General features: G+C 36.0%; 1 protein-coding gene across 11 annotated transcripts in view; it reads left to right on the top strand.

Moving 5' to 3' along the window:
• Window positions 1-26,231, top strand: part of KCNT2 (potassium sodium-activated channel subfamily T member 2) — a 144,229-nt gene that overhangs the window by 8,782 nt on the left and 109,216 nt on the right. For all 11 annotated transcript variants that reach the window (XR_010373412.1, XM_064454747.1, XM_064454744.1 and 8 more), the window contains exon 2: window positions 24,219-24,298. Coding sequence is in view for 10 of the 11 variants with exons in the window: in XM_064454747.1 (XP_064310817.1) it covers window positions 24,219-24,298 (80 nt within the window). In the remaining variant the exon portion in view is untranslated. The remainder of the gene's footprint in view (window positions 1-24,218; window positions 24,299-26,231) is intronic.

The raw sequence follows: 26,231 nt of genomic DNA, 5'->3' as shown, positions 1-26,231 counted from the left end.
CAGGGAGTTCCACCTCAGTATGAGGAAGGAACTTCTTTCCTGTGAGGGTGACAGAGCAGTGGCACAGGCTGCCCAGGGAGGTTGTGGAGTCTCCTTCCCTGGAGACATTCAAAACCCGCTTGGACGTGGCCCTGTGCCCCCTGCTCTCGGTGTGCCTGCTCAAGCAGGTGGGTTGGATGAGATGATCTCCAGAGGTCCCTTCCCACCCCTACCATTCTGCGATTCTGTGAATTCTGATACATACAGTATACCCAAGCACTTGACTAATCCACTAAATGCTTTAAAAGTGGATTCTTCATAGTTTTTCAAGGAAATGAGCAAGTCCTTCAGGGAGGCCTGCACACCATGGCCCCATAATCTCTGTCATTGGAGAGAATGCCATTCAAAAACTGTAAACGTTCTGCAGCACAGAAGATTTGGTACAGAATGCCTTAAACCAGCTGTTAGAGATTTCAGCCTCCCCCATGCAATCATCTGCTAATTATGTTAGCAGTCAACTTCCTGGTGGGAAGTAGCAGTAAAACAGAAACAGTCATTAAGAGACAAAAACCAGTGTTTATACTCACAGATAAAAACAGTGATATTACTATTTACCCAGAAGTATCTCTTGAGGGACAAATCCTGCTTCCACTTACAGAGATATCTGTTAGGAAGTGCTGTAGTTTTGTGGTGGAAAGCAGGATGCTAAGTCTGCCATCGTTGTGCTTGGAGTATGGGGAAGGAGGGCATTAGGTTAACATCAGTGCAAGTTATCGACTTAGCAAAAAGAAGAAAACTTTGCCTACCCCTCTGCCTGGGTCTTGCATGTCTCCTGCTAGCTTTGGCCTTTAATAACTGCATATCTAACAGCTAGCACAAGGATCATATGCCTGGTAGGGGCAACTACAAGATTTGAGAAACTCTCCTCACTATGGATTAGCTCTGCCAGGAAAGTCCAGCCTTGCTTCCTAGATTCTGTACCCTGAGTCAAACCACTTTGGCTTTTTGCAAAGAAAAGAGTTTGCCCTTTAGCTTTTTATGATGTTAAAGTTAATAGCATTTACCATACTTCAAGTAGCTTTAAGTTACAGAGCTCCTTCAAAGTATAGTGATTGTTAAAATATTTAATAAGGAGTAAACACTATAAAATAGCCTCACTCTTTTATTGTTCTAAATAGCCAAAAATGTTCTAGAGGTTTTATGTTTTTCTCACTTTGTTTTCTCTTCCCCTTGTGACTAGAGAAAACTGCAGCACAGATAAAAGCAGTCTTAGCAAACTAAATCTGAAACAAATACAGATGGGAAAAACAACAAGCTGAGTTGCAAATGCAAAACTGTGGTTATATTTGTTCCTATGTGACAGCACCTGTTAATACACAACTTTCCCTGACACTGGAATGGGATTTTGCTTCTCATCTTCACACCAAATTCGAAAGAAGCTAAGGGCACTGGTCACTTACCACTATTGCCCTGTAATTCTCACCACAAAGCACAGTGAGCTATAACAGAGGTGGTCTAAAGGCTAAGCTCTATATTTAGCTGAATGTACCCTTTTGAAAAGTGAGCGAGCTATGTTTTTACTCTGTACAACAACCTAGCATTTGATCACTTGTTCAAAGGGGTTTAATCGGTTAAACAAATAACTTCTTAAAAGGCATTTTTGTAGATCTTGTCCAGTTTTTAATTACTGTTTTGTTCTCTCAGTAGTCATTCAAAAAAGATAATACAAACACAATAAGTGGATCAAAATATTCTGTAATATGCAGATGTTGATTAGTCAACCAGGTTTTATAAAGACTATCAAAATCTAAGTAGATTTTTCCCCCACCAAAGAGTATCATGAAAGTGACGCTTATCTCATAAGAGTAGTTCCAGATACCATGTGTCTCATTGACACCGAGGAATTAATTTACAAACTGTATTCAAACCATGACCCACATGATCATTTATTTTTATACTGAGATTGACCACAGATTGCATGAAAATTACAATTTAGCTAAAATGATACAAACAGCGTACAAAATGCACTGAATTAATTTTAAAGGCTTGATTAGTTTTTGCTTCCCATTTTTCCTCTTATCTGGCAGTTCACAGATCACAGTCTGAGTCCAAGAAAAAACAACAAAATAAGTTAAATTTGTGCAGAATTATGAATTAATTCAGTACAATTAATTGTGATGGTTAGGACTCAAGTGACGTTATTTTTATGTCTTTATGACTAGCTCAACTGGTCATTCAGAATGTTGAGATTTTAGTGTGATGTTGGCAGAGTATTGCATATGGTGGGAAGAACAAGGCTGGCTACCAGACATGTTTCAGAGTATGGAGGAAGTATCTCTAAGGGTATAGGAGAGAGGGAACTTTGGTGAGCCTCTACTAGGCAGTATTCTGATGTACAGCATGGGCTAGTCTGAGACTGCTGTGGAAGACCTCAGGTTTTGCTCTTAATTTCAGACAAAGATGAGCTGTTAGAAGATCACCATTATCAAAATTATGAGGTGAATGTCTTCTTTCAAGGTAGAGATGACTTGGGATGTAGAGCTGTCCAGCAAACTGCTTCTACCTGACTTCAGGCTGAAGTGAACGGAGCATTTAGAAATTCCTTTCCTTTCTAAGATGGCAGTCCGACTTCACAGAGATAGAGATGGCCACATGGAGAGAAGGAAGAGCTGGAAGTACTACTGTGCCTTCTTGTATCGCCATGGACATTTGACAATTGGTTATCAGACCTCCTATATCAATACAGCCAGTCCAGTCACGTTGATAAACACAGGTCTGCCCTCATTTTATCCATGTATTCCACTTAAGTATGATCAGTGTTAAGATCTATATAAGGCTTCAAAACAAGATGACAGAACAATACCTGTCCTAACCCACCTCACCAATACAGTTAGCTAAAGAGGTCTTAAATAATTTGACTCTCACCAAAGCCAGCAAACTCTTAAATTTTTGCGTTCATTTAGGAGGTCACATTTAAGGAAAAAATATAGTGTTTATATTAAACTGGCCAATTTCCTGAAGGCACCTGCTAAATGATTTTTCTAAACACAAACAAGGGACATTATGAAAGTTTGAAGTTACTACTTTGAAAAATTAAATACTGGGCATACTGTTCTACCAGCTGATGGTCATCATTTTACTTCACAGAGTACAGAGATGTTAAGTGCTATTTAACATGAATAAAGATTACATAATTAAACTTTTAAAATATTGTAAAAATGGATATTTTGAATTTTTCTGAATCTAATGACAAGACAATTAAAACCATGCCTTATGATTAATCAGGAAGTGTAATAGCTCACTCTGAGTAAGGAGACTGAGATTTATATGAAGTCCATAATTATATGTACCCTGTTAGCTGTGGAGAGAACAGTATCAGACAGGTGACATTTTAGAGATAATAATGACTTTTAAAGTACTCGTTCTATTGTGTGTTCAAAGTTCTTGAATCATTGCAACTCCTTAATGAGGCATTTACCGTTTGTATTAAAATGTTGTAAATTTTTAAGATGTAGAACAATAATCATATACTATGGTTGTACTGTGCAGCAAACTGCATTTGAAAGGAAGAAAGCAATTCCACACCACTGTTGGAGATGTTACAGTGTATACATATGTTAAGCTGCAAGTATTACTTCTGAAATCCTATGTATTTTATCCTCCACCTGGATGACAACGTTGGAACCAAAGCACCTTTGAATACTAGAGAACGAAGCTAGCTATGCATCAATGCAGAATTCTTTTAGGAAGCATCAGCAGCAGGAAATGTCATCACTACTCTTTTTCTGTTGATTCGGTAGAGTAAATGGAATCTCTGACAACCTTTCCTCTGTGGGAAAAGTCAGGGGAGACACCTACCATCAGTACTTGGCTTTTGTTTCATGCCTTTTCCTGAGTCTTTGAACACTCCTCTTTGTATTTATCTGTTAAATATTCACCTTTGTCCTTTGTGTAACTGTTAAACACATGATTGTGGGAGACTGGAAGAGTATTCAGCTCCCATAATTTCAGGGAAATTGTGATAATCTCAATTTCAGCTCTATATTTACTTCTCAGAGTTGTTGGCATTCCAATGGCAGCTTTTGCTGTATTGTGTGTTTCCAGATTGCAAGTCTGGACCATTTGAATATGTAACTTTAAAAAAAGATGCTTCTTTTTGTAAAGCTACCCTGGTCTTGGGCATGTGTAAAAAGCATGTGCAATATCACTTTTTTTTTTCTTTTTCACTTTTTAACACTTCAGCTATATATGGAGTCCCAGATAAGTTCTTTCTAGGCTTGTTAAAGTATCTGTGGGAAGTTCCTGACAAATTTAATTTGACTTTTTACTATTTTTTATTCTTTCAGATCAGGCATGGTTCCTATAATTTCTTACCCTGTAATACACAAGTATTGGTAATCCAAGTGAAACTGTAGAAAAGTGGGGAATTGAGCAGAGTACAGAGAAAATGAACTGAACATTTAAACTAACTTTATTTATTACTTTAGAGTCATATTCTTGCATCCTGCCTAATTTAATATTACTTCTATCAGTAGAAGGAAAAATATAGCTTGCAGAAGAAATAAATGTTTGTACCAGAAAAATTTAAACAATCTGATGTAAATGTTTTTCCATGCTTCAGTGTGTTTTGTGACAATGACCAGTACACATTCTTGGAATACAATCCAGAAGATAATGGTATAATATTTTTAGTTACTAAAAATTCTCAAAATAATAGATCTAGTACTGTTATCTTTAAGAATACTATTATTAACTAGGGATATTTCTCCTTTGGGAATGCTGCTGGCTGTGACTAGAGTCAAGAAAGAGCTATAAAAACTAGACCTCATTGAGTATTGCTGTGGGTTTTTTTCCCTCATAAATAGAGTTCATATAAAAGTGAGGATGATTAGAATTAGCTAGATATTTATTTTAGATGAAAAGGACTATGTGCATTTACCACTCAACTTGGCCAGTAAATTTCCATAATGACTTTCAGTAACTCTGAAGAGGCTATTTTAATCCTTCCATCAAAAGAAACTAAAGAAAGGCTAAATTATTATACTGAATAGCGGTTTCTTGAGAATTAGCACAAAGCTTGACTTTAATTGGATGTCTAATCTCTTCAAAGCTGAAAAATCTTTTTGTAAGTACTTTTCTGCTTCTCCGATCAAGTGAAGATTCACACTCTAAAAAGTTCTATATCAACTTCAGTTTAGGTCATGGGACAAAAAAGATTTCAGCATTTATTGCCTATTGCAAAACCTAATGTAGATAACCTGTAAAAGGCACTGCTCCTTAGAAATTATGCACAAATGGAAAAATACCCAAACACCAACTCTATTCCTATTTGACCTGCTCCCCTCTTCTCATAGTCACTCCTTCACCTCCAACAGACTTATTGCAGAGGCTATATATTGTGGAAGCAAAACATCAATGTTTTATCTAGCAGATTGCCATGCTACCTTAAGTGCATTTGTACAAATTCCAATCTGTGCAGCAAGACTGTAGAATACTACATCAGTATTGTACAATATTGTTTTGGCCAGAGTTTCATTCCCTGTGTATCATTGAGTATCCATCAAAATACTGTAAAAACACTAAATCTACATGAAGAAAGTTAGCCAAAAAATGTTCTGACAGCTAGAGAGAAATGGGACATGGATAGAGGGATCACACACACACACACGGTCTGCAACTTCTTTTTACGTAACTTGCAGAGAGCTATTCATCTTTTTACATTAAATATCACCTTCTATTACAAGTAGTCCTGTTTATTTCAGTGGGAATATTTATGGGTTTCTGTTCAAGAGAAAGCATACCAGGCAATACGGTACTGAGATTTATGAACAAGTTTACTCATTAGACCTTGACCTGATTAACTTACTAAGGCACCGGATGTAACTGCACAGAGTTTTGAATACATGGAAAACTCAAAGCTAGCTTCAATTCCCCTTATCACTAGAATAAATATAGGCATAATATGTAAAAAATAAACACAACTAATCTAAAAAAAAAGTCCTGTGAATTCATATGCTGATTTTTTTCATTATCAAATATGAAATAATAGTTTATCATTCTAAGTCTCAATTTGATAAATGACATGTACATTTTCACCCTCTACAAAGTTGGGATGTATGTACAACTAATAATTACTGGTCCCATTCTGTGCTACTCTATATGGAGGTTCATGGAGCATTATGCCAGTGAACCTCTCTCTTTTATGTTACATAATACATTTTAAGTTGTGTTATCAGTGCATACTCTTAGGTCTTAAAGAGGATATTTCAGGTGACAACTTAGTGGCCAGCGTTTGACAATCTACAAATATTCTAGAAGATGGAAAAGTTCACAGATAAGTCATCTGTCAAAATGTTGAAAATAATGTATTGTTTTCAGTATTTTAAGAATGGAGATGCTTTGGACACTTTTGAAAATATAACTGCTCTACGACTCTGATGCTTGACAATGAGCAGATATGAAAATGATAACTGGATATTGTAGCACTTGGTTTTCTTGTAAACCTTAGCGCCAGGTCCTATTTCAAGTACTCTTGCCCCTTGTTTAAGAGAATGTAAACTGGTTAATATGGAGTATCAGGTAAAAAAAAAAAAAAAAAAAAGGTGGAAGGAAAGATGAAGTTAATATGCCAGTCTGGAAATATTTACAGAATCAGGGTCTTAAGAAAACTTTATTCAGATAAACTGAACAACTGATGTTCACCCTGTGTTTTTTTTTTTTTAACTGACCATTTATTTGGCAATCTATTGATTGCTTTTACCTCAACTATGGGCATACCAAGTAGTCTGCTTGCCTTAGACAGTACTGATATATAATTCATAAAGCAGACATGAGTATGTTTATATTATCACTTGCACATCAGCTGTGTATTATTTTACCAAAGCAATATAGACAGCAGAAAAATAAGAGGTAATCATTAGCAATTTTATTCTGCAGCTACATTATCTGAACACCTAATGATTGTACCTAGGAATGCAGTGTCCTGACAGCCTATTCCAACTGTATTCCCTCCCCTTTGCCCAAGTAGCTAATTCTATACCTGAAGTATATATCTGTCCCATTTGACCACAAAGTATTTTTAGCTCCTCTGTGACCAGATGTCCAGAAGTCAGAGGCTAGTTAATAAATACTGAATATCACATTTTTACCTAAATGATCTATTGATCATTTCACACCATAGGAAGAGAATTGAAGTATATGGATTTATAGTTCCTTTTTGCTGCAACTGAATATATGTATACATGTTGCAAAATATCTATTAATTGCTATTCGTTATTTTAGGTTCTTATTGTCTGGGCTCAAGGCAAATAAAGATTAAGTTTTTCTTGCTTAGTCTGCTTCTGCTTTATAGGTGCAACCAGCCTCTGGTTTGCTAGGTCTATAAGAAGTTATTTGGCTTATTCTATTAGGATTGTCTCTGTTCTATCTTAAAGGAAGACTCTATGTTCCTTTATGAAAAAGTATTTTGTACTGTTTTATTTTTCAAGTTAAGTTACCTTCCTGTTCAGTAGGTTCTTTTCCTCTTTGACTTTCAAGCAATTTTATCATATTAAAAATGTAAAAAAAAAAAGATAGTATGTTTCTGTAGCCATAATTGCATTTTTACTGTACATTCTTTCCAAAAGAAAATGTCTTCTGGGAGGATAGGCACTCACTTTGTGTTATATCAACTCTGTTTGTTTACTTTTTGAGCTGTTTACTTCTTTTTCTTATTATAAGCATTTGATTTTTTACCTTTGGTATCAATCTCCAGAGAACCTTTTCAATGCCTTATAAAAATTTAAGTACATGATGTTCACTTCAGACTTCCCCCTTATCTATCTCTTCCAATTATCTCATAATGGAGCAGAGTGCTACAGCTCATACTCTATTTATATCTGTCATTTGCTTCTTTCTTAGTTTGTTCCCAGGCTAAATCCAACTTGTAGGTCTTGGCATGGGTACCATTTATTCTTTTTCATCTCTTGTTGACATTCTAACCAGTACTTATATTTGTATCGTTCCTAATGTACATGATAAGAATATTTTTTGTTTGCCTTTTGCCATTATTTTATTTAGCTGCTATTTTTAATTCTTATCTCTAATACTGTGGTTACAAAATATGTCAATTCAGTATCTGGCATTGTAGCCTAGTCTCCGTGCTTGGAAACTCCTAAGATTTTAGCAATGTTAGGAGTATGACAACCAGAATATATAAAACTAAGCAGAATTATGATATCCATTGAATAACATTAACCATATATCTGAGACTACTATACCCATGCATGCTGTTGACATCCAATTAGCAATTGTGCTTATGCAACTCCACAGAAATTGAAATCACTCCACATTGAGCATTATCTCCTGTCCATTTACAATATTAAGGTGCTTTCCAACTTAAGTGGGTATAGAATTGGATCCTTGAGACACCTATATTTTATTTTTTTAAGACAAAGCATTCTTATGAGTTCATAAAGAGAAAAATGGGACGAACAGGGTACTGTAATACCCCTAATCCTGAAGACATACAAAAGACTGACACTTGAGAGGCACTTTTAGAGAGAAGAACATTTGAAGACAGCGAACATGAAAATGGAAGAATGACTGAAGGAAAAATAGGCAAGGTAACTGCAGTAAATGGAGCACAGCCTTCCTCTAGACAGAACAGTGGCTTGATACGTATTTGTGCAGTAGAGTAGGACAGAGGATTCAGCTCTTGACTGCGGTTAACTACTACTTCTCCATAATCAGTTTAGTGCAAAAAAGATGACCCATAAAAGCCTCCTTTGGGGAATACTGTGTTTGTGCATCTTCTTACTTGTACTTATTTCCAACACAGTTGTGACTATGCCTGTAAAAGGATCAATTTTGATTTTATGAACACTACAAAATGAAATAGGGAACTATATAGTACTTTATTCTAGTAAGCTAGCAGTATATAATGCTGTTTCAGTTGACTCTGTAAATTTATACAGCTGAAAGTTAAGATTGTAAGTTTTCTAACTCCAATTGTTAAAAGGGTGAAAGCTCTTAAAATATTATTTTTTTTCCAGTCATATTTGTCTTTGCTCGTTTAGGTTTCCTTTAGAATTTAAGAGTGTCTGCACCAAGGCAGACTATTTAGTCAGTTATTTAGCAGGTTGAACTGGTCTGTTTGGTCAGTTATTTAGCAGATGGTAGTAAGTGGTAAGAGGAAATAATATAAGAACAGAGCAAGAAAGACACTGTTGCTTATTCTAATATGGCCTCATTCTGGTATACCCTCTTTTCTGACTTTCCCCTCCATCAACACTCATCCCATTCCCATGTATATTCCCATATTCTCTCCATTTTGTTCTTATCATCAATATAGTTGTTGAAACAAGTCATCAACATTTTTCTAATGATACCAAAGTGCTCCTGATGCTGTGTTCTGAAGTGCTAAAATATGCTCTGGAACTTTTTTTATTAATTAACATTTACAAAATGTTATTAGACAGCCTAACACAGGCAGTGTGATTAAGGAAAGGTTACAGAGAAATATCTACTATCTTAGAAGTAACTTGTGTTTGTGAAAGGGGCTTTGACTGGATGATTATTAGCATGATCAAGTGAACAAGTGATGTGTTCTGCTTAAACTACCCCTAACATCCAAATAGTGACATATACATGATTTTTTCATAATCCACTTGCAAATATTTTAGCACTTTAAGAACACTGGTTAGGGATTTAGCCTAAAAAAAATATTGTCTCAGTTTAGGGAATTAATTTTGAAAATAAGATAGTGAGTTTTGTCTCCTTCAGGAGACAAAAATGAACCACCTAATTTATTTTTGAAATGCTGTTAATATAAATTTGCCAGTTGCAAAAATTCTGAATGAACGTGTAACAGAACTATGACAGCTATTATTACTGTATTACAAATAGCATAGATGTTTTACAGAATCAGTGGAAGGCCTTTCCTAAAAGGCGCACGAGCTAAGGATCAGTAATGGAAGTATGTATACCCAGAAAAAGTCTCACTGGTAATGAATGCACAACAGTTTATTATGCTAAATCAAGGTTTAGTTTTAAACATAGTTATGGAGAACACCAGTTGTTTTTTTTTTTAAAGACTCAGTAGCAACATAAACCCAGATACCTGTAATCACAATTATAAATGCAATTTCATGAACCTCACACTGTATAATCCTAGGTTATGTTTTTGGTTGCCATCTCCCCACCCACCCTTTCCTCCCATGATTTTCATTATGTGGGCAACTGAAGAAATTGTCCATTAACTTTGTGGCAGCAAGTTTATGTGGTCTTTTACACCAGTCCAAACAGTTCATAATCACTGTCAGCCAGTCAAACACTGCAGTTGCACTAAGGTCTTGCCTTTTCCAGTATCCCAGAGCATTAACTCTTGCTATACCTTTGCATTAGCTATAATAATCACAATGATTAAGATGAGTCTGATCAACAGACTGATCCAGTTGAAAACTCTCTTCCCAAAGGAAAAAATATAAATAGTCTTCAGTTAGAGCAAATTCCTAGCCCGACCTATCTGGAAATGACCCCTTTGTAAGGGTAACATGAGCAGAGACCCCCTTTGTGGAGATGGCAGGTTCTTACACTGGTCATAAAACAACATCCTAACTTGTCAGTGTACCTACTGCTGTCTGCCAAGAGTCAGCACAAGTGTATTTTATGTGGTTGACAGATGAGGGCTTTTGTGTTTACATCTAATTCATACACAAATCTGTACCACTAGTTTATCTGGTAACAAGCAAATCAAGTGTTGGTCAGTACTGGTAGATTTAATGATAGTTGGCAAGAAATTGCATTGCTGAGAGCAGTAGAGAGAGCAGTGAACTACATGTTGATAACTCTCTGGTGCTAAACAAAAATCAAACAGCTACTACACCTGTAAAAATCGCCAATATGACTTTCCTGAAAGCCAGCAGTAAGCTGATAAAAAAAAAAAGATGAGTCAGTGAGGACATGCATCTGAATATTCCTTAATGATTTTGCTGCTTCTGCAGAGCAATCCCAAATCTACACTAGTAAAAGGCTCCATGTGGAACACATGTACGTGTTTTCCATATTGTGTATACACTTGACTGCAAAGTTTATCACTCATACACCACAACATTAAAGAGTTCAGCTAGTTCAAACTGAAACTGGTAAACCTGGAAGTGAAGTCTAAGCATAGCCTCATGTCCTGAACACCTCTGTTTTGCCAGGCCTCTGGCAGCAGCTCTTCCTCTGTAGTGCGAGTAATAGCAAGCTCACTTCAAAGCCCAAGGCTTGGGCCTCTCCTCCTTTCAGGGCGCCTATTCCCTCCACTGCAGGTTGCAAAAGTAAGGAAAGTAAGGGCCCCTTTGTTTTGTCAGTCTGAGCCCAACAACTTTGTGCAAAGTAGCTGCTGCCCACATTATAATCCTTGGCAGCTACTTTTATTTGCCACATGGTATGCTTTGTGAGGCTTTGCTGCTGCTTCCTCCAGCCTGTGCTTAAGCTTCAGTGTGGTAGCTGCCATCTATGCCTCCTTTGTAACAATTGTTACTCATGTTTTTCTGTGGGGGTGTGTGTGTGTGTTTGGGTTGTTTTTTGTGTGCTTGTTTGTTTTTTAAACACACAAGTGGAGAAATCAGTTTTATCGTTTGTCCTTCGTGGACTTAGTACTGCAATAGTGTTTTGGACTGTCAGACTTTTATTTAAACTCTATTGCACTGTATGGCAACCGTCAAATAAATGTTTCAGGTCATTTCTCTGAACATATAATATCTTAAATTGTGAGTCCTACCCAGATATTTATGTTTACATTGCTAGGTAGATGTGTACATGGATTTACCTTCCACATAGCATAAAACTCAGCCAGCTTTTTCCTTGCTGTATAAACTGCTGTGAGTGAGTCTGCTGCACAGGGCCCTGGAGAGCAGCTTTGGCGCTTACTCCATGCTCATCATATCCTTCTCTGGAGGGGATTAGGAGGTGACAAAGCAAACTGTGATGACAGCTGGGGGTGGCAAGAGGAAGTTGTGAGGATTAGGGATAGAGCAAAAGGAGTAAGTTGCAAGGGTTATAACAGAAAGTGAAACTGAGCACTTTTCTTCCTTCACATCTCCTAAACTGAAGAAACATTCTACAGTTTTGCTGAAGGAAACAGGCAAGAGGTCAAATAATCAAGGAATCAAAGATGTATGTGTCACAGGTATATAGACGTGTACATACAGACTACAGCTGTTCTTACTGGAGACTTAAATTAGCAACAGCTTCATTCTGGTGAAGTACTTGGCAGTAAAGTCCACTAGTTTCTGAAAATGTGGTTCATACCTGGATTGCCTTTGCACAATAGGCACACGTGAATTGTAGAAGTGCCAAACTTTCATTGGCTGAGATGAATTTTACCTGCAAGGTTTTTTCTATAGCAGACAGAACATTTTTTTAAGGAAACTGTGATTCAAGTTCTGAGGCATCATTATAGTATCACATCACAGGAAATATAGAAGGCATTTCACTGGCTTCATTTTGAAGCTGGATTTTTAGATCCAGCAACTGCAATATGTTCAGAAGTTATTTTCTCAAGGTTAATAGTTACATACACTTCAGGTTTATAATTGTTTTAGAGAAATATGCAAAAATAAATAACCAAACCAAAAACCAGGTCAGTCTGAATGGGCTCAGAGAATTCAGATTACTTAGAGATATCTCTTTGGTGGCCAATTTAAAAAAAAAAAAAAAAAAAAAAAAGAAAAACGTAGGATCTTCAGTGTAAAGCATACTCATTTTTAGCTTAACACTTGGGAAGAAAGTCTTCCATATTTGAAGGATAAATGCATTATTTTCTGAAACTGCAGTCTATTCCAATTCACCTGATGCTTCTTATAAAGCTTTTCTTAATTTTTTTCAGTGAAGATGGCCTTATTTTTGCCATTTTCACGGCTGAACTCTGTGGGAAGCTGTTAAACAACTAGGAATCATATTATCATACCCATATAGTTATACAGAAAGCAATCATGACAACTAAGTTAGGACAGAAATATGAGAAAGACTAAAGCTCCCAAAAGGGAGGACACTGAATATGGATCACATCCTACCAGGTCAATGTCTTGCATAGTAAGTGTAGTTGTACAGGAAATAAATTTAAGGCTACAAAGACTTGCAAAATTTCAGATGTTCTGTTTTAATCGAGTCAGAAAATGCAAGCAATACAAAAATCCAAGTGAAAACAAATCTTTTCTTGGGTTGATGAATGCATTTTCCTTGGAAAAATTCAACAGATTTTCTACGTAAAGAACAATAAAGGTAGCATAAAATATAATTACCTTCTTGAACAAAACAATTTTCAGAGGGAAGTGATTTTGACATGACATGTAGACCTTTCTATCTTAGAACATACAACATTCAATTTCTGAAACTTCTCTCCTTATGAAATGTTAATCAGTGAGTAAGACTCTATACACAGATCATGTAAATTCATCTGTTTACATTGAATGCTGTAGCCGAAGACAACTTTTCCTAAGATTCAATTTCCTTTTGGGTAGGTTCAGCTAATACATCCCTATAATTTACTATGTCTGTGGTAAGAATGTAGGTTAACTTACTGAATTCCCAAAATTTCATTTTGAAAAGAAGAAAAAAAAACCCACCGAAAAACCCCTTCAAAATTTTTTTTTCTGACTTGGTATAATTATGCTGTGCATTTTTCCAGGAAACACTGAATAAATTGTTGTTTATAACTGAAGATTACCAAATATAACTATCATCATACAGTAAAATAACAAAAGCAGAAAAGCCGTCAAACAGAAGTAACAGTAAAGCAAGATGGTAACAGTAAAAAGCTGTGGAATTTTGTTAGAGAAGAATTAATGTATATGCTCATTGAACTGCCAGTTTTGTGTAAAATACATTGTATAATTGAAATAGCGAGAAAATTGCTTTCATTTTGGGAGATAGAGAGTATTAAATACTTGAAGCAATAGGGAAATATCTAGTTTGAGTATTTTTACTATTTGATTATTTTACTCAAGTCTAAGCAAATAGAATCCTTCCATTGATCTAAGTGCATTGTATCAGACCTACTAGGAAGCTGGTTCTGTGTTTCAGGTAACATATTAATGAGTCATATTTAAAATTATATTTTACACTTGGTCATGTGATTCTTAAAAAATGACAGATTGGGATTCACCCACAAAGTTTTTTTGTTCCTTTTTTGGATTTTTTTTTCTATCCATCTGCTCTTTTTTTCTTCTCCCTTCTGCTGCATTTTCAGAAATCTAAGTCTTAATTTCTTATTTTTTAAGTAAAAATAAAACTGAGATAAGAGATCTAATCTGTGAGTATTCCATGTATGAACAGCTCTCAGCTTTGTTCTCCTTGCTGTTTTTGAAAAGGTGCAATCTTGAAAAATAAGAAGGAATAAAAAAAATTATTTACAGAAGAGCAGTAACAGAACAGTCAGATACATTTGTCTTACAGATGAGAAATAGAATTTAAGTGAATAGTGATTTGTATTTCTCTGGTAATCAGAGGCTAGCTCAACTCACTTGCAAGGGACGGAATTTGAGAAGAGTGCTTGCTCAGCATTTACTTAAAGTCTAGACATGCTGGGCTCGTTATTTCTGTGTTTAAACATGAGACCTATGCACACACAGTGTTTTTTGCTCTTTTGAGTCCTGGACTACTACACACACACCCACACCAAAAAAAAAAAAAAAGAAAGAAAATAAAAAGTGATAAGTGGCTCCTGTGTGTAAACAAAGATGATGTTTCATTCACGTGTATTTGTTTTTTTGTGTGTAAGAAAGGTGTGTGTACCTGTAAACTGCCATATCTAAACTGAGCAATGAGTCTTTAAGATTTTTATTTATTTAATGTTCTAGAGATGACAAAATCTTCCAGGACAGTTTAAGGCTCCTATTTATCTGAACACCTGTTTCTATCTTTATCTGGATAATCTCCATGACAATGTCCCTCATAGTGTTTAGCTGCTTGCTTTTAAGAGAAAAGTGTTAAATGGGGAGCATGCAAACTGAATCCAAACTTATTAAAATAAAATCTACAGAGAAATAACATTACATTTTAAGTGTTGGGGTAGGAGTGATACAACTCCATCATTGCCATCCACCTATTTTGAACATAGAGTGGATATTTTCATACATGGTTGCCATGAAGTTTCTGACGGGCCTGAGGAAGAAGTATCCTTTAAGGGCCATATAGTACCAACAGTAAGAAGGTCCATATGGTATTTATGCAGTGCTACATAGTTTATTTATTAAAGCCTTGATATTTGTGGGCTATTCTAATGTGCAATACTGGAAGTAGGCTGAAAACTGGTGAAATAATTCAAGAGGAGAGGAAACCCAAACATCTCAAAATACAGATTTCTCAAGGTCATGAAATGATAACTTTAAGAGTAGTAAAGTCCAGAGGTACCTGTGGCATGGGCCAACATTTTGAATACTAGGAATTCAGAAGGAAAGGAATGACCTTTAGGTTTACTATTAAGCTAAAAGATAAAGTGACAGGAGGAGATGGATAATGAAAAAGAAGTTGCCGGAGGTAACACTAAATTAATGACACTTGTTGATAAAGAACTGTGAAATTGTTAACAGTTACATGGAAGGAGGCCTAAAGAAAAGGCTATGCATTCTGTTTTGGCTGTGGTTAGAGGTGGTGGTGCTATGGGAGAGAATGAGTTCTTCCTGCAAAAGAAAAAGCAGAAGGAAAAATGAGAGAATGAGACTTTGACCAGAAGAAAGGGAAGTTTCCGAAGAACAGAAAAGGGCTAGTTACTAAGGAAAGGAAAGGAATTAAAAACAGAGTCCTGAGTTACAATTCCAGATGGTGAGAGTGTAAAGAAGAAAGGTGTGTTGAAAGCAAAGGTCCATGTAGGGAATTAGAGCAAAGAAAAGAAACCCCAGGAGGGATAGTGTGCCATTTCCTCAATATTTTCAAGTGAATAAGTGAAATTCTGTAGTACATAGAGGAAGACAAGAGAGGGTAAATTCTGCAAGGAACTAGAGAAGAGGAACTGTTGAAGAAGGGATTGGAAATATTCTTAAAATTTGGATGGAAGAGTAGGAGGAAGGAGGAGTTGGAATGAGGGGATGGAGAGCAAATTGTGAGCTGAGCATAAAGTAGTAGGAGAGGGGTCTCAGAGGACCAAAGAAGGAGGTTGGGGCAATAAGATAAATAGATGGAGGGCTACAAACATCTCCTAAAACTACCCCTGATCCTGCAGACTGTCTTTAGTGTAGACAAAAGCATGTCTACTTGGGGAAATGACTAAGCGTTTTTTTTGAGAGAGAACAAGAGTCTTATTAAGGTAACAATTAATTGGCAATGTTACAACAGACAGAATTTTGGTAAGCATTAATAAATAGCTTCAAACAGAAGGTTTGCAATAATTAGCATTAAAATACTGTAGTAGAAAATACTGTAAATTTTATATCAATATCTTGATGTGTGTTATTTTAAGAACGCTAATTTCTAATTCATTCATACAGTGTATGCGGGGTACCCAGGCAAGCTGCTTGACCCTGTGTATGCCTCGCCTATCACGGAGAGGATGGATTAAATGAATAGACCACTGTAGTTGTAGGAGAAGGATCTGTCATCTAACTTTTGTTTTAGAACATCAACAGGTGATAGGGACATGTAGTTGTGATACAGAGGAATAGAGCAAGTTAGGCACATGAATTGTCCTCCTCCTAAGGCAGTTTCGTTACTCAGGAATCACCAGCTGTCCTGTTGCCTTTCATAGCAAAGCAACCTTATCCCTTGAAACAAAAATTACATCTGTTGAATGGCAAGGAAAGAAGTTGGTACAGAAAAATAATTTCAGGAAATCAGTAGAGAAGTTGTCCTGGTGAGCAGAAAAGAAATAAAGATATGGTAGTTTGTAATGGGTTACTCTGCCTTTTGCTTCTAACACTCTAATATAGAGTTAAATCCAGGCTGACAGCGACAGAGAGGTGTTATCAGAGTATGCCTGATTTCCAACAAGTTTGTTTCAAGTCTCTTTTTGACAAGTAGTTGCCACCATTATAAAAAAATAAAACCAAACCAGCAAACATTCTGGCTATTCAGGTGTGGTTAATTGGCACAACTACATACAACTGAACAGTATCTGGAATCAGACTCATGAATCATACCCCATTACACAGAGTTCTCTGATATTGAGACTTACACTGTTAAAAAACCTTATATAATGGATTTTCATTGCAGTAGCTCTGTGCTGTATATATATCTGACACGTGAAGTACTTTAGCCCAGAGGTTAAAAAGAGCTATTTTCACATGCAATAAATTATCTTTAAAATATGTATGCTTTCCCCTCCTTGTATGCTTTGGGGTGGGGGGTGGGGGGGTGGTGTTGGTGGGGGGGGAGGAGAGAGAGAAGAAAAGCTTTACCAAACCTGTCAAGTATCTTCCTTGTGTGATTTTTCTTGCAAAATTTAGCTTACAAGTGCACTATTTCTTAAATAATCATTCACATTTGATTTATTAACTTTCTAACCTTAGGCAGTAGATTTGCAACAGGAAAGTATATTTACAGTAAAAAGCCAAGTGTGTGGTATTTGCAGGGCCACTAAAATGGAGAGGGAGATTGATCTGAGATTTCTTTTCCCTATAGTAAAACATTATAGTATTTTCTTCCTTTTTTTTTTGTGTGTGTGTTTTTCTTTAAGTTTCTAATGACAAAGAATACAGATTGCAAATTAATTTTTTATTACTGCAGTATTACAAGCGTGGCTAATTTGTTACTGGTTTTTGTGAGTGCAGGACTGAGATGATAATTTCCTTTCTGAATTTGCAAGACTGATTGTGAATGGGGGATTTTTTTTAAAAAAAGTGTTATTATATGATTGAAAAGCATGCATACTATGAGTCTCAGTCATTTGCTATCAGTCTTCCCTTAAAAATCTTTCCCTCAAAGGAATGGAAAAAATGAATATATTTTGCACAGAAAACTTTGAAAAATAATGTTGTTTCATATCCCTACTGCTGAAGTATTAAATTGCTGCCGTAGACCTGTATACGTTTCACAAAGATACTTTTATGTAACTCATGCCAGCTGATTGTAAAAAGGAACATGAAGCTGGCTCACATTCAGATTTTAAAATATATTTGTATTTATATACATAAAAATAGATGCACACATACTATTTAAACTGTAAGGAAGAAAATTTTAATCAAGGGCTGAAATTTTTAGCATTTTGGCTTTTGAACAGTTAAAGAAAAAGTTTGCTTTTACATCAAAAAATGCTTTCTTGTAGTTGCAGGTGCAATTTTTACTTTGTGCAACCTGAAAAATGTGGTTTGGCCTATTTTCTGATGCTGTGTTAGATTTGTTTCAATCAAAACAAGCAGCACTTACTGGAAAGATACAGTAAGAAGGGTTTGAGCACACACACAGTTCTGAGCTATGTGGTTATTTATGCATCATTGATCCTTTATTCTGTAACTTGTGATTAAGCTGAACTCAGTTCATGCTATTTCTATCTTCATTAATACAGAGGATTTTTACGGTGACACTGATAACACCTGATCTCTATAAATCCATTATTATGATACCAGCCAATTACATGATCAAGCAAATGTAGGTATGTCTGGAAAAACTTCACTAGATAGATTAACTCAGATTCCCTGATTCAGCAGGTAACTTCTAAACAAATATACCCACATAAAGAAAAGAACAAAAGAAATGCCCAGGTACAGATGTCATAGCATGCACTCTAAGTATTAAGATGACCAAACATATGTTTATTACATGACAGTTCAACTCTGAACCAGACAATTATACTGTATATGTTGTCCTAGAGGAGTACTGTGAGAATTTAGTTTTGAAAAGTAAAGAGATAATAGGTAGTACTGCATACTATAGGGCAATTATTAGAAGGTATGGAACCTGTGTTCCTTCAGGTGCATTCACAATGTTAGCTTTTATAAAGAATCTACAAGACACTATTACATGAACACAGTTCTGCAGAGGTGCAGAAAATATTCATTGGTTTATTCATAATAAACAGATAAGATCCCCTATCAGGAAAAGGCCTTATACCTGTCAATTTTAATTGAATATTCTACACTTGTTAGCAGTCATCTTTAAGAAAATGCAGGGCAATATTGCAAATGTTTGGCTTCGTCAGCATAGTGCATAGCAAACGGCTTCAGTAAGGATGTAGCTTTTAAAGACCATGCCCTAAAGCGCCCAGAAAAATGCCGAGGCCCTGATCTCCCACAAGGCTCTCATATGCTCATGTTGCAAGAATGGACTACCAAATTAGGAGGCTGCAAAAGAAATAGCATCTTTTCTGTCGTTCCGATAAGCGGGAGGAACCAAGCACCCTGTGTCCCGCAATTACTACCATTTGTTTTGGGGTGCTGTCATTGTGCATGGAGAGGAAATGGAAGACTCAGTACTTTATCTGTTCAGTGTTCATCATGACTTATGCAACTGATGACTGGTTTCCTACCAGAAACAAATAGAAGGCTTCCTTAAGTTAAGAACCAGTAATGGAAAAGTACTGGTCTTACTACCATTTCCTTCACCACAAGATAATGAGTTACCATTGAACAAGCAGTCTTGATCTGTCATATCGATTCTGATGGAACAAGCAGGCCTGGGATGTCAAATGACCATTTCTCTATGAAGCGCTAAACGAATCAGAGTTCTGAGTATTTTAGAACTTGCAAAGCTTCAAAAAGAGGAGAGCTGCTACTCAAGGCAGTCATCATTAAAATACACTAGTCTTTTATTTAAAGCTATAAGGAAAAAATGCCCATTTCCTTTTTTTGCAGCAAAGTAAGGTCTGCCAATAGCAGTTCACTTTAGTACTTTAAAAGTTTCATTTTTTAAGCACCTGTCTACACCCCACATAATAAACTTTCAGGTTTGAAATCTAAAAGGATTTCACATATATTTGTTTGGCAAATCCTGATAAAAACCATACTGTATCTATATTACAAGGCTTTTTTGTAGGAAAAACATGGAATATCCCTTCCTATAGAGATGGATTTAAATACATTTATGTAGCTTTCTTCTGATTGACTCCATTTGCACAGTTAACACCTTTTCTTGATTCCAATGACAAGAAGTAGTAAGCATAAACTTCTACAGCTCTTAGCACACATGTAGTGAGAAATCCAACTCATACTTTCATTTTTGAAGGGATTGTTTCTGCCAAATCTGCTATTTTCTAACATGAAAGACAATTTGTAGATTTGGTGCAAGGTAATATTGTTACTGTAGTAAAGTGTGGCTGTGGAGTTAAAATGACATTGTAAATAGCAAGGGAGGAATGCAGACAAAATCAGTTAAGTAACCAGAGTGCAGACAGATTGGTCCCAGTGATTTACAGTCATGAGAAGAATGCTTTGCATTAGTGTTCTTAGCATGAATTAGTATTTTCCTGCTATACTTTGTATTACATTACGATGTACTACTCAAATTACATCTGGGCTGAATTAGAGGAGTGCAGTGTATACTTGTGCTTCGGGTACTTCAAGATGGTTCTTACAGTTTGAAAGATTTCACTGACATCACTGTTCTTTGGGTTCAAGCTACGGAAGACCACTATTAACGGTATTTAATTTTAAAAAGAAGGCTGCAAAAACCACACTGTGTTTTCAGGAGAATCACATAACTTCAGTTGTTTTTGCCACAGGTATATCTGCCATGTATTTGTGCATTTTCAATAAAGCTGAAGCAAGAGCCAGTAAAGTGTTAGACCTGTTCTTTAACTTCCAAAAGCAGTTTTTTTTTCATGCCTATCCCATACACAGAAAAAGTCAGAAGCTATTAACTGACTGCATACACAAAAGCCATATGTTTATCAAACATCTCTGTCCCAGTAACCATACTCAAGGAATAGCGTTTTAATCTTTCAGCTTGATTTCCTTTTGGTCAGGGTGGACTGAACTACAGAAAGACAAAAAAAAAAACAACCGTGAAGCACAAATTGTTTGAACTAAAATTGCGCTAGAACTATAGAACAAAACCAAACCTATTCCTTAGGCCAGATGATCTGCATACACGTGTGCTGTTGCCCTGTACTGCATGTGTTCCATTTCATCAAAACCATTTCCTTGGAATCAAATTCCAACGAGTATTTATCCTGCAACAGGATAATAAAGTTTTGTATAAGTATGTGGCAATGACTTCCACTCATCCACTTGAAACATCCTTACTAACTTGTACTTAATTAAGTCCAGAAAAGCTTGTTCAAGCTCTTCACTACTGGTACTACTACTAAATGATCTTAATATTGCAAGTGAGGATCAAAATTTGTGTTACGTTCCCGAAATACTCCTTTTCTAGGTAACACTTCATAGCAGGAAAAAGACAAAAAAGAGCAAATACCTGAGGTAAAATTTCAGTCATTAAGAGATTACAACAAAGGTTCAAGTAGAATGACTGTTCTCCCTGAAAATAAGAAAGAGAATATTGGAAAGGAACAGTATCTGGAGGTTTCTGTCCTTATCCCTGCCAGTGGCTCCTTCAGCCATTAATTCTTAGCTTTACTTAGTAAATACTAACCTATAATAAATGAAGTAAAATATTCTCTCTCTGGTAGCCAGAGTATCATGAAAGTGTAGATTGATTATAGATGCATGGTAATGTATTTCCTGCAAATGTAGAAGGCTGATATAGTTTTTTACTCAAATTTTAAAAAGTCAAGGGAAGGAGAAGGAGGAGTTGAGCCACAGAAGTGGTGTTAGCAGCATTCATAATCCATTTTGCCATGGAAACTGCTGCACTGTGTAATCCCAGTCTGCTTTGAGCACAGGTTGCTAAGGAAAGAGAAGTAGACAGCCGTTAGAAGGCTATCAGAGCAATTCATAATGGTAGTGATAGGAGGGTGATTAGCTCCCACAGCCTCTTTCCTCATTATCATTAAATCATGGCTTACTGTTAACATGTTGTTCTTTCATGTTAAGTGACTACTGTAATTTTCATACTGAAAAACCTGAGTGATCAGTTTAAAATGTGTAAGAAAGATCACTGATATTGTGCTCCTTTTAAATAACTTCCTTTACTTCAATAGCTTGTTCTACTTTGTTTACCTACTGAAACATGTCCTTGAAGATTAAGTGTATACACTTAGTATGTGGCAGCTGCCAAATTATGGGAAATGTTTCCCACTAAAATGGTGACTGCATTACTAACAGTATGTACGCTGGGAAATGTGCAGAAAAGAACTGAAGCAGAGCTCAGGTCCCCACAAACCTGCTCGCCTACTAATTAACCATGGAACATGCTTCCTTAGCTTGCCAACTATCTAAATTGTACTTGTGTTAATGGCAATGACTCCTTCAGTCTTGAACAGCACAACACTTAGTCTATATTGAAGCTAAATAAATGCCCAGAAACAAATTGGTCTTCATCTGATGGGCTTTTCCTCTACTTTCTAGGAAATTCCTCTGGGCCCAAGCTCTTTGAAATATGCAGTTGCAGCTACTCTTAGTTTAAAAAGCAGAGGGTAGGTGGGCTCTTCCTCTTTAATTCCAACTGCTTAAAAATCTTATACAGAAGGGGCAGAGCCAGATATGGCAGAAAAGCTGGTCTAGGGTAGGGGTTGCTCTTACTGCTGTGTCAAATATGTCATTGCACAGAAATAAATTCAAAATTCCATAAGTTATAGGGCTTAGTTCCAATACAGGTTCTTAAAAATAAGGTTATGTTTTTTCTTCCTCTGTATAGGGAGCAGGGTAATTCTCCATTCTACAAGGAACACTACAATCAACCACACCAAACTGACTAACTAAAATTAACTGACCTCACTAAGTGAGTCATAGAGAGCCTTCTTTTTATGATGTGCTGACCCTATCCTACAAAGTGATATGCCTGAACTTCTGGTAATAAGTAAGCAAGGATGAAAAAGTCATATTACCTGAGATGCCATCCATTCTGGGCCCATAACTAAATAATCTTCCAATTCTATAAATGTACAGAAATACATGACATTGGATAAGTACTTCGGGGGGAAGAGAGAGACTATAGATAATATTAGATTATACAAAAATTGTTTCAACAAAGGCTTCACACACAAGAAGGGAAAAACTAAAGTCAGGATCCTGCTTGAAAAACATGACATTACATATAAGAACAAATAATTGAAGTGCAGTCATTTGATGAAATAAAGACTGCTGAAAAGAAACACTCAAATAAAGATCAAGTATGCCTATGAGCAGAAAAGGTATATGCAGTTTTGCAGCACATGATGGTATACAGATAAAGTAAGGAATTATCTCACTTTTTCGATATCGCTTTGTTCTTTAGCAATAGTAGAACAGTTCTCAAACTAAGGACTGCCTTCTCAAAAAGGCACAAAAATAGTGCTGGGTAAAGTGATTCACTGGTGGAGGAGAACTGGGACTGGTGAGGGAGGTCCAGTCAGTTGAGTAGAGCAGGGACTGCAGTGGAAACGGAACTAGTGTTGCAGTCATCCTACAGCAAGCGGTGCAGCTCCACAACTCTGGAATAGCCTAAGTTTTTCTGTACAACTAATGCACACCTTCTTTTCCCCTTACCACCCGCTGCAACAGTTTTCTTCTGTCTTCTAGTCTGTAAAATTATTACATGAGTTGTACTCAGACTGAATTGAGGGACAGAAACAAGAAGTACATCCTGGCAAATTTTGGGGGAAGTGGAATGTTGCTTTAGTATGATCAGGAAGGGGAATTTTTCCAGTACAGTGTTGTATGATGGCAATATAATTTTGCTTTCAGGTCTCAGTATTTCATTGTGACAAAAGTGAAGTTCAGAGAAGGTGGTTTGTTTGATGCATGAGCAATTGATTAAAGGTGAACACAAACAAGTGAACACTTAACTGAGACATGAATACTTAACAGAGACATGAACAAGGTAGAAAAAAGAAGAATCATTAAAATGGCAATTTTACAGGAAGGGAGTTAAACTGAGATGGAAGGTTTAATCTGAACATCAAGGAACTGTTCCTTACAAAGATACAGATATGAGAATAGTCTTCCAATGAAAATACCAAAAACGTAGATGCTTCTGATTTTGCTGTGTAGAGTGTTCAAGTAGTATGAAAAAGATTCTGCATGTAAAGGGGATAAACTAATAAGTTTTTTGGTTTGTTGGGGTTTTTTTTGGTTTTGTTTTTTAATCTTTTAACATTAGTCATTCAAATCCGAGCAAGCTTTTGGCTGAACACTCTCTATATGTTCCTTTAGTTTATATATAAAGAACAAATGATCAGGGAAACATTACTTTGAAAAAATTATTATCTTTCATATTCCATTCTAATACTTCCTTTTATATTTCAGGGTGCAAGTTGAATTCTATATGAATGAAAATACATTTAAAGAGAGACTAAAGCTCTTCTTCATCAAAAACCAAAGATCAAGTAAGCAGTTGGATTAATTTGTGTTAATCATAATTGTGATACTTTGAGTAGAATCCAATTCCATTGAAGGCAACAGCAGTTACAATTAATTTTTTTCCGAGCTAAAATTTTACCCTTTAGAGGAGTCAGTTTTACATAATAGTCAAAACAAATTCAGAAAGTATTATTTAAACTTAAAAACAACATTCTTATTTTTAGGATCAAATACTTAGTGACGTGATTTTATTTCTGTATTGTGGTCAAGTTGAATAATTTACCATGACCTTATGTCTAGGAAAGCTAAGAATCTCTAAGTTGCTGGAAGAAAAAAGCTGCGGAAGTACCTAGCTTTTTGAAGTGTTCAATTTTATTAAGTATTCCTAAATAAATGTCAAACTTGATCAGCAGTAAAAAAACAATTTGGAAGGGAAACTAATGGGGAGGACATACCTCCTTCTCCTGAATATGGTACCTCAGAAATGTTAAATCAGACTAAAATCAAGGACTACAATATCTTCGTTGACATATGCACTTAAATTCATAGGCCATCATGGAAGAGAATAATGTGGAGGAACTAAGATATTCATCATCATCTATTCATCCATGCAGTTGGTCCAAGGGGATGTAAGCATTGTATATTATTGAATCTTGATTAGACCAGTGGAATTCATAGCTGAGAACAGCAGTAACTGACCTCAATTTTCCCCTGTGTAGCAGGATCAAGTTTACCTCCATTTGCCCTACACCTGAAAAGAACTAAAATTACAGTAGCTTTATACATAAAGCTTTTAGAATAGAGAATACATTTTAGCCTTTGTAATCCAGTTAAGAGGGTTCCATGGCTTTGTGTCTGGGAAAGGACAGAAAGGAGAAAAAAAGAGTTTTACTTTTTCAGTGTCCCGATCTAAAAAACCCCAGAAAACAAACTTGCGAGACCAGATCAAGTTTTAAAAATAAGACAAACTATAAGATCTTCTATCTGTTAGAGCTAGTATTAAATAAATGCTAGTTTTGCAACACAGAACATGATCTTTTTATTAGCTAAGCTGCTCTAACTTTCCACACGTGATAAGCAAAATATTCTCCTACATAAAAAAAAAAGAGCCACTGTACTGTGAATAACTGATATTTTCAATTGGAGCTTTGGAATTATTTACTGTTTTCCAGCTGGGAAATCAGGTTTAACAAAGCTGCTGGAGGTTAATCCATGGGGAAAGCTTTATTACACTTCCATAGACACACGGGAAAAGTAATCTAAATTCAGGTGCCTAAATAGCATAGAAAGCAGAGGACTACCTCTGCTAGTAAATGATGTGGATAGCCTTCAGAGTATCTTCTCTTCTAAACTTCAGATGGGACATAGGTTTTTTCACATTGTTACACATGTAACTGGAATTGGCTGGTAAATTTATTTTCTAATGAAGATTTTTATTTCAAATAAGTTTCTTATTCTGAATTAGCACACTTGAGAGCTTTTTTATTACATTTTGGCCAATATGAAAAGAATGTATACAAAAACTCAGCATGCATAGAACAAAGAAAGGAAGTGTGTGAAGAACAATTTCATACTCTATGTTTACAAATCTAAGTGTATTGCAAAGAATGAATTTTTGCTTATGCATTTCTGTATGTAGGTTGTGGATTCTTCCTCCATAGAGATATTAAAAAACTGTCTAGACACAGTCCTGGGTAACCAGCTCTAGGTGGCCCTACTTGAGCAGTGGGGTTGGACAAAATGACCTCCAGAGGTCCCTTCCAACCTCACCCATTCTGTGATTCTTGTTAGAGATCAATCTGTTTACCTAGATTTACATTTTAAATTTAATTAATTACACTACAACTTCCCAGTTGTTCTTAGTTCTCTTCTACTTTTCTCCCTGCGACTTTACATGTCTTTTAAGTATTTTACATCTTTATAGCCTTTGACTTCTGACATTGTTGCTATAGCATATAA

The sequence above is a fragment of the Phalacrocorax carbo genome, chromosome 6 (genome assembly GCF_963921805.1).
Source record: "Phalacrocorax carbo chromosome 6, bPhaCar2.1, whole genome shotgun sequence".
NCBI classification, from domain to species: Eukaryota; Metazoa; Chordata; class Aves; order Suliformes; family Phalacrocoracidae; genus Phalacrocorax; species Phalacrocorax carbo.
This window is presented reverse-complemented; position numbering and strand designations above follow the sequence as displayed.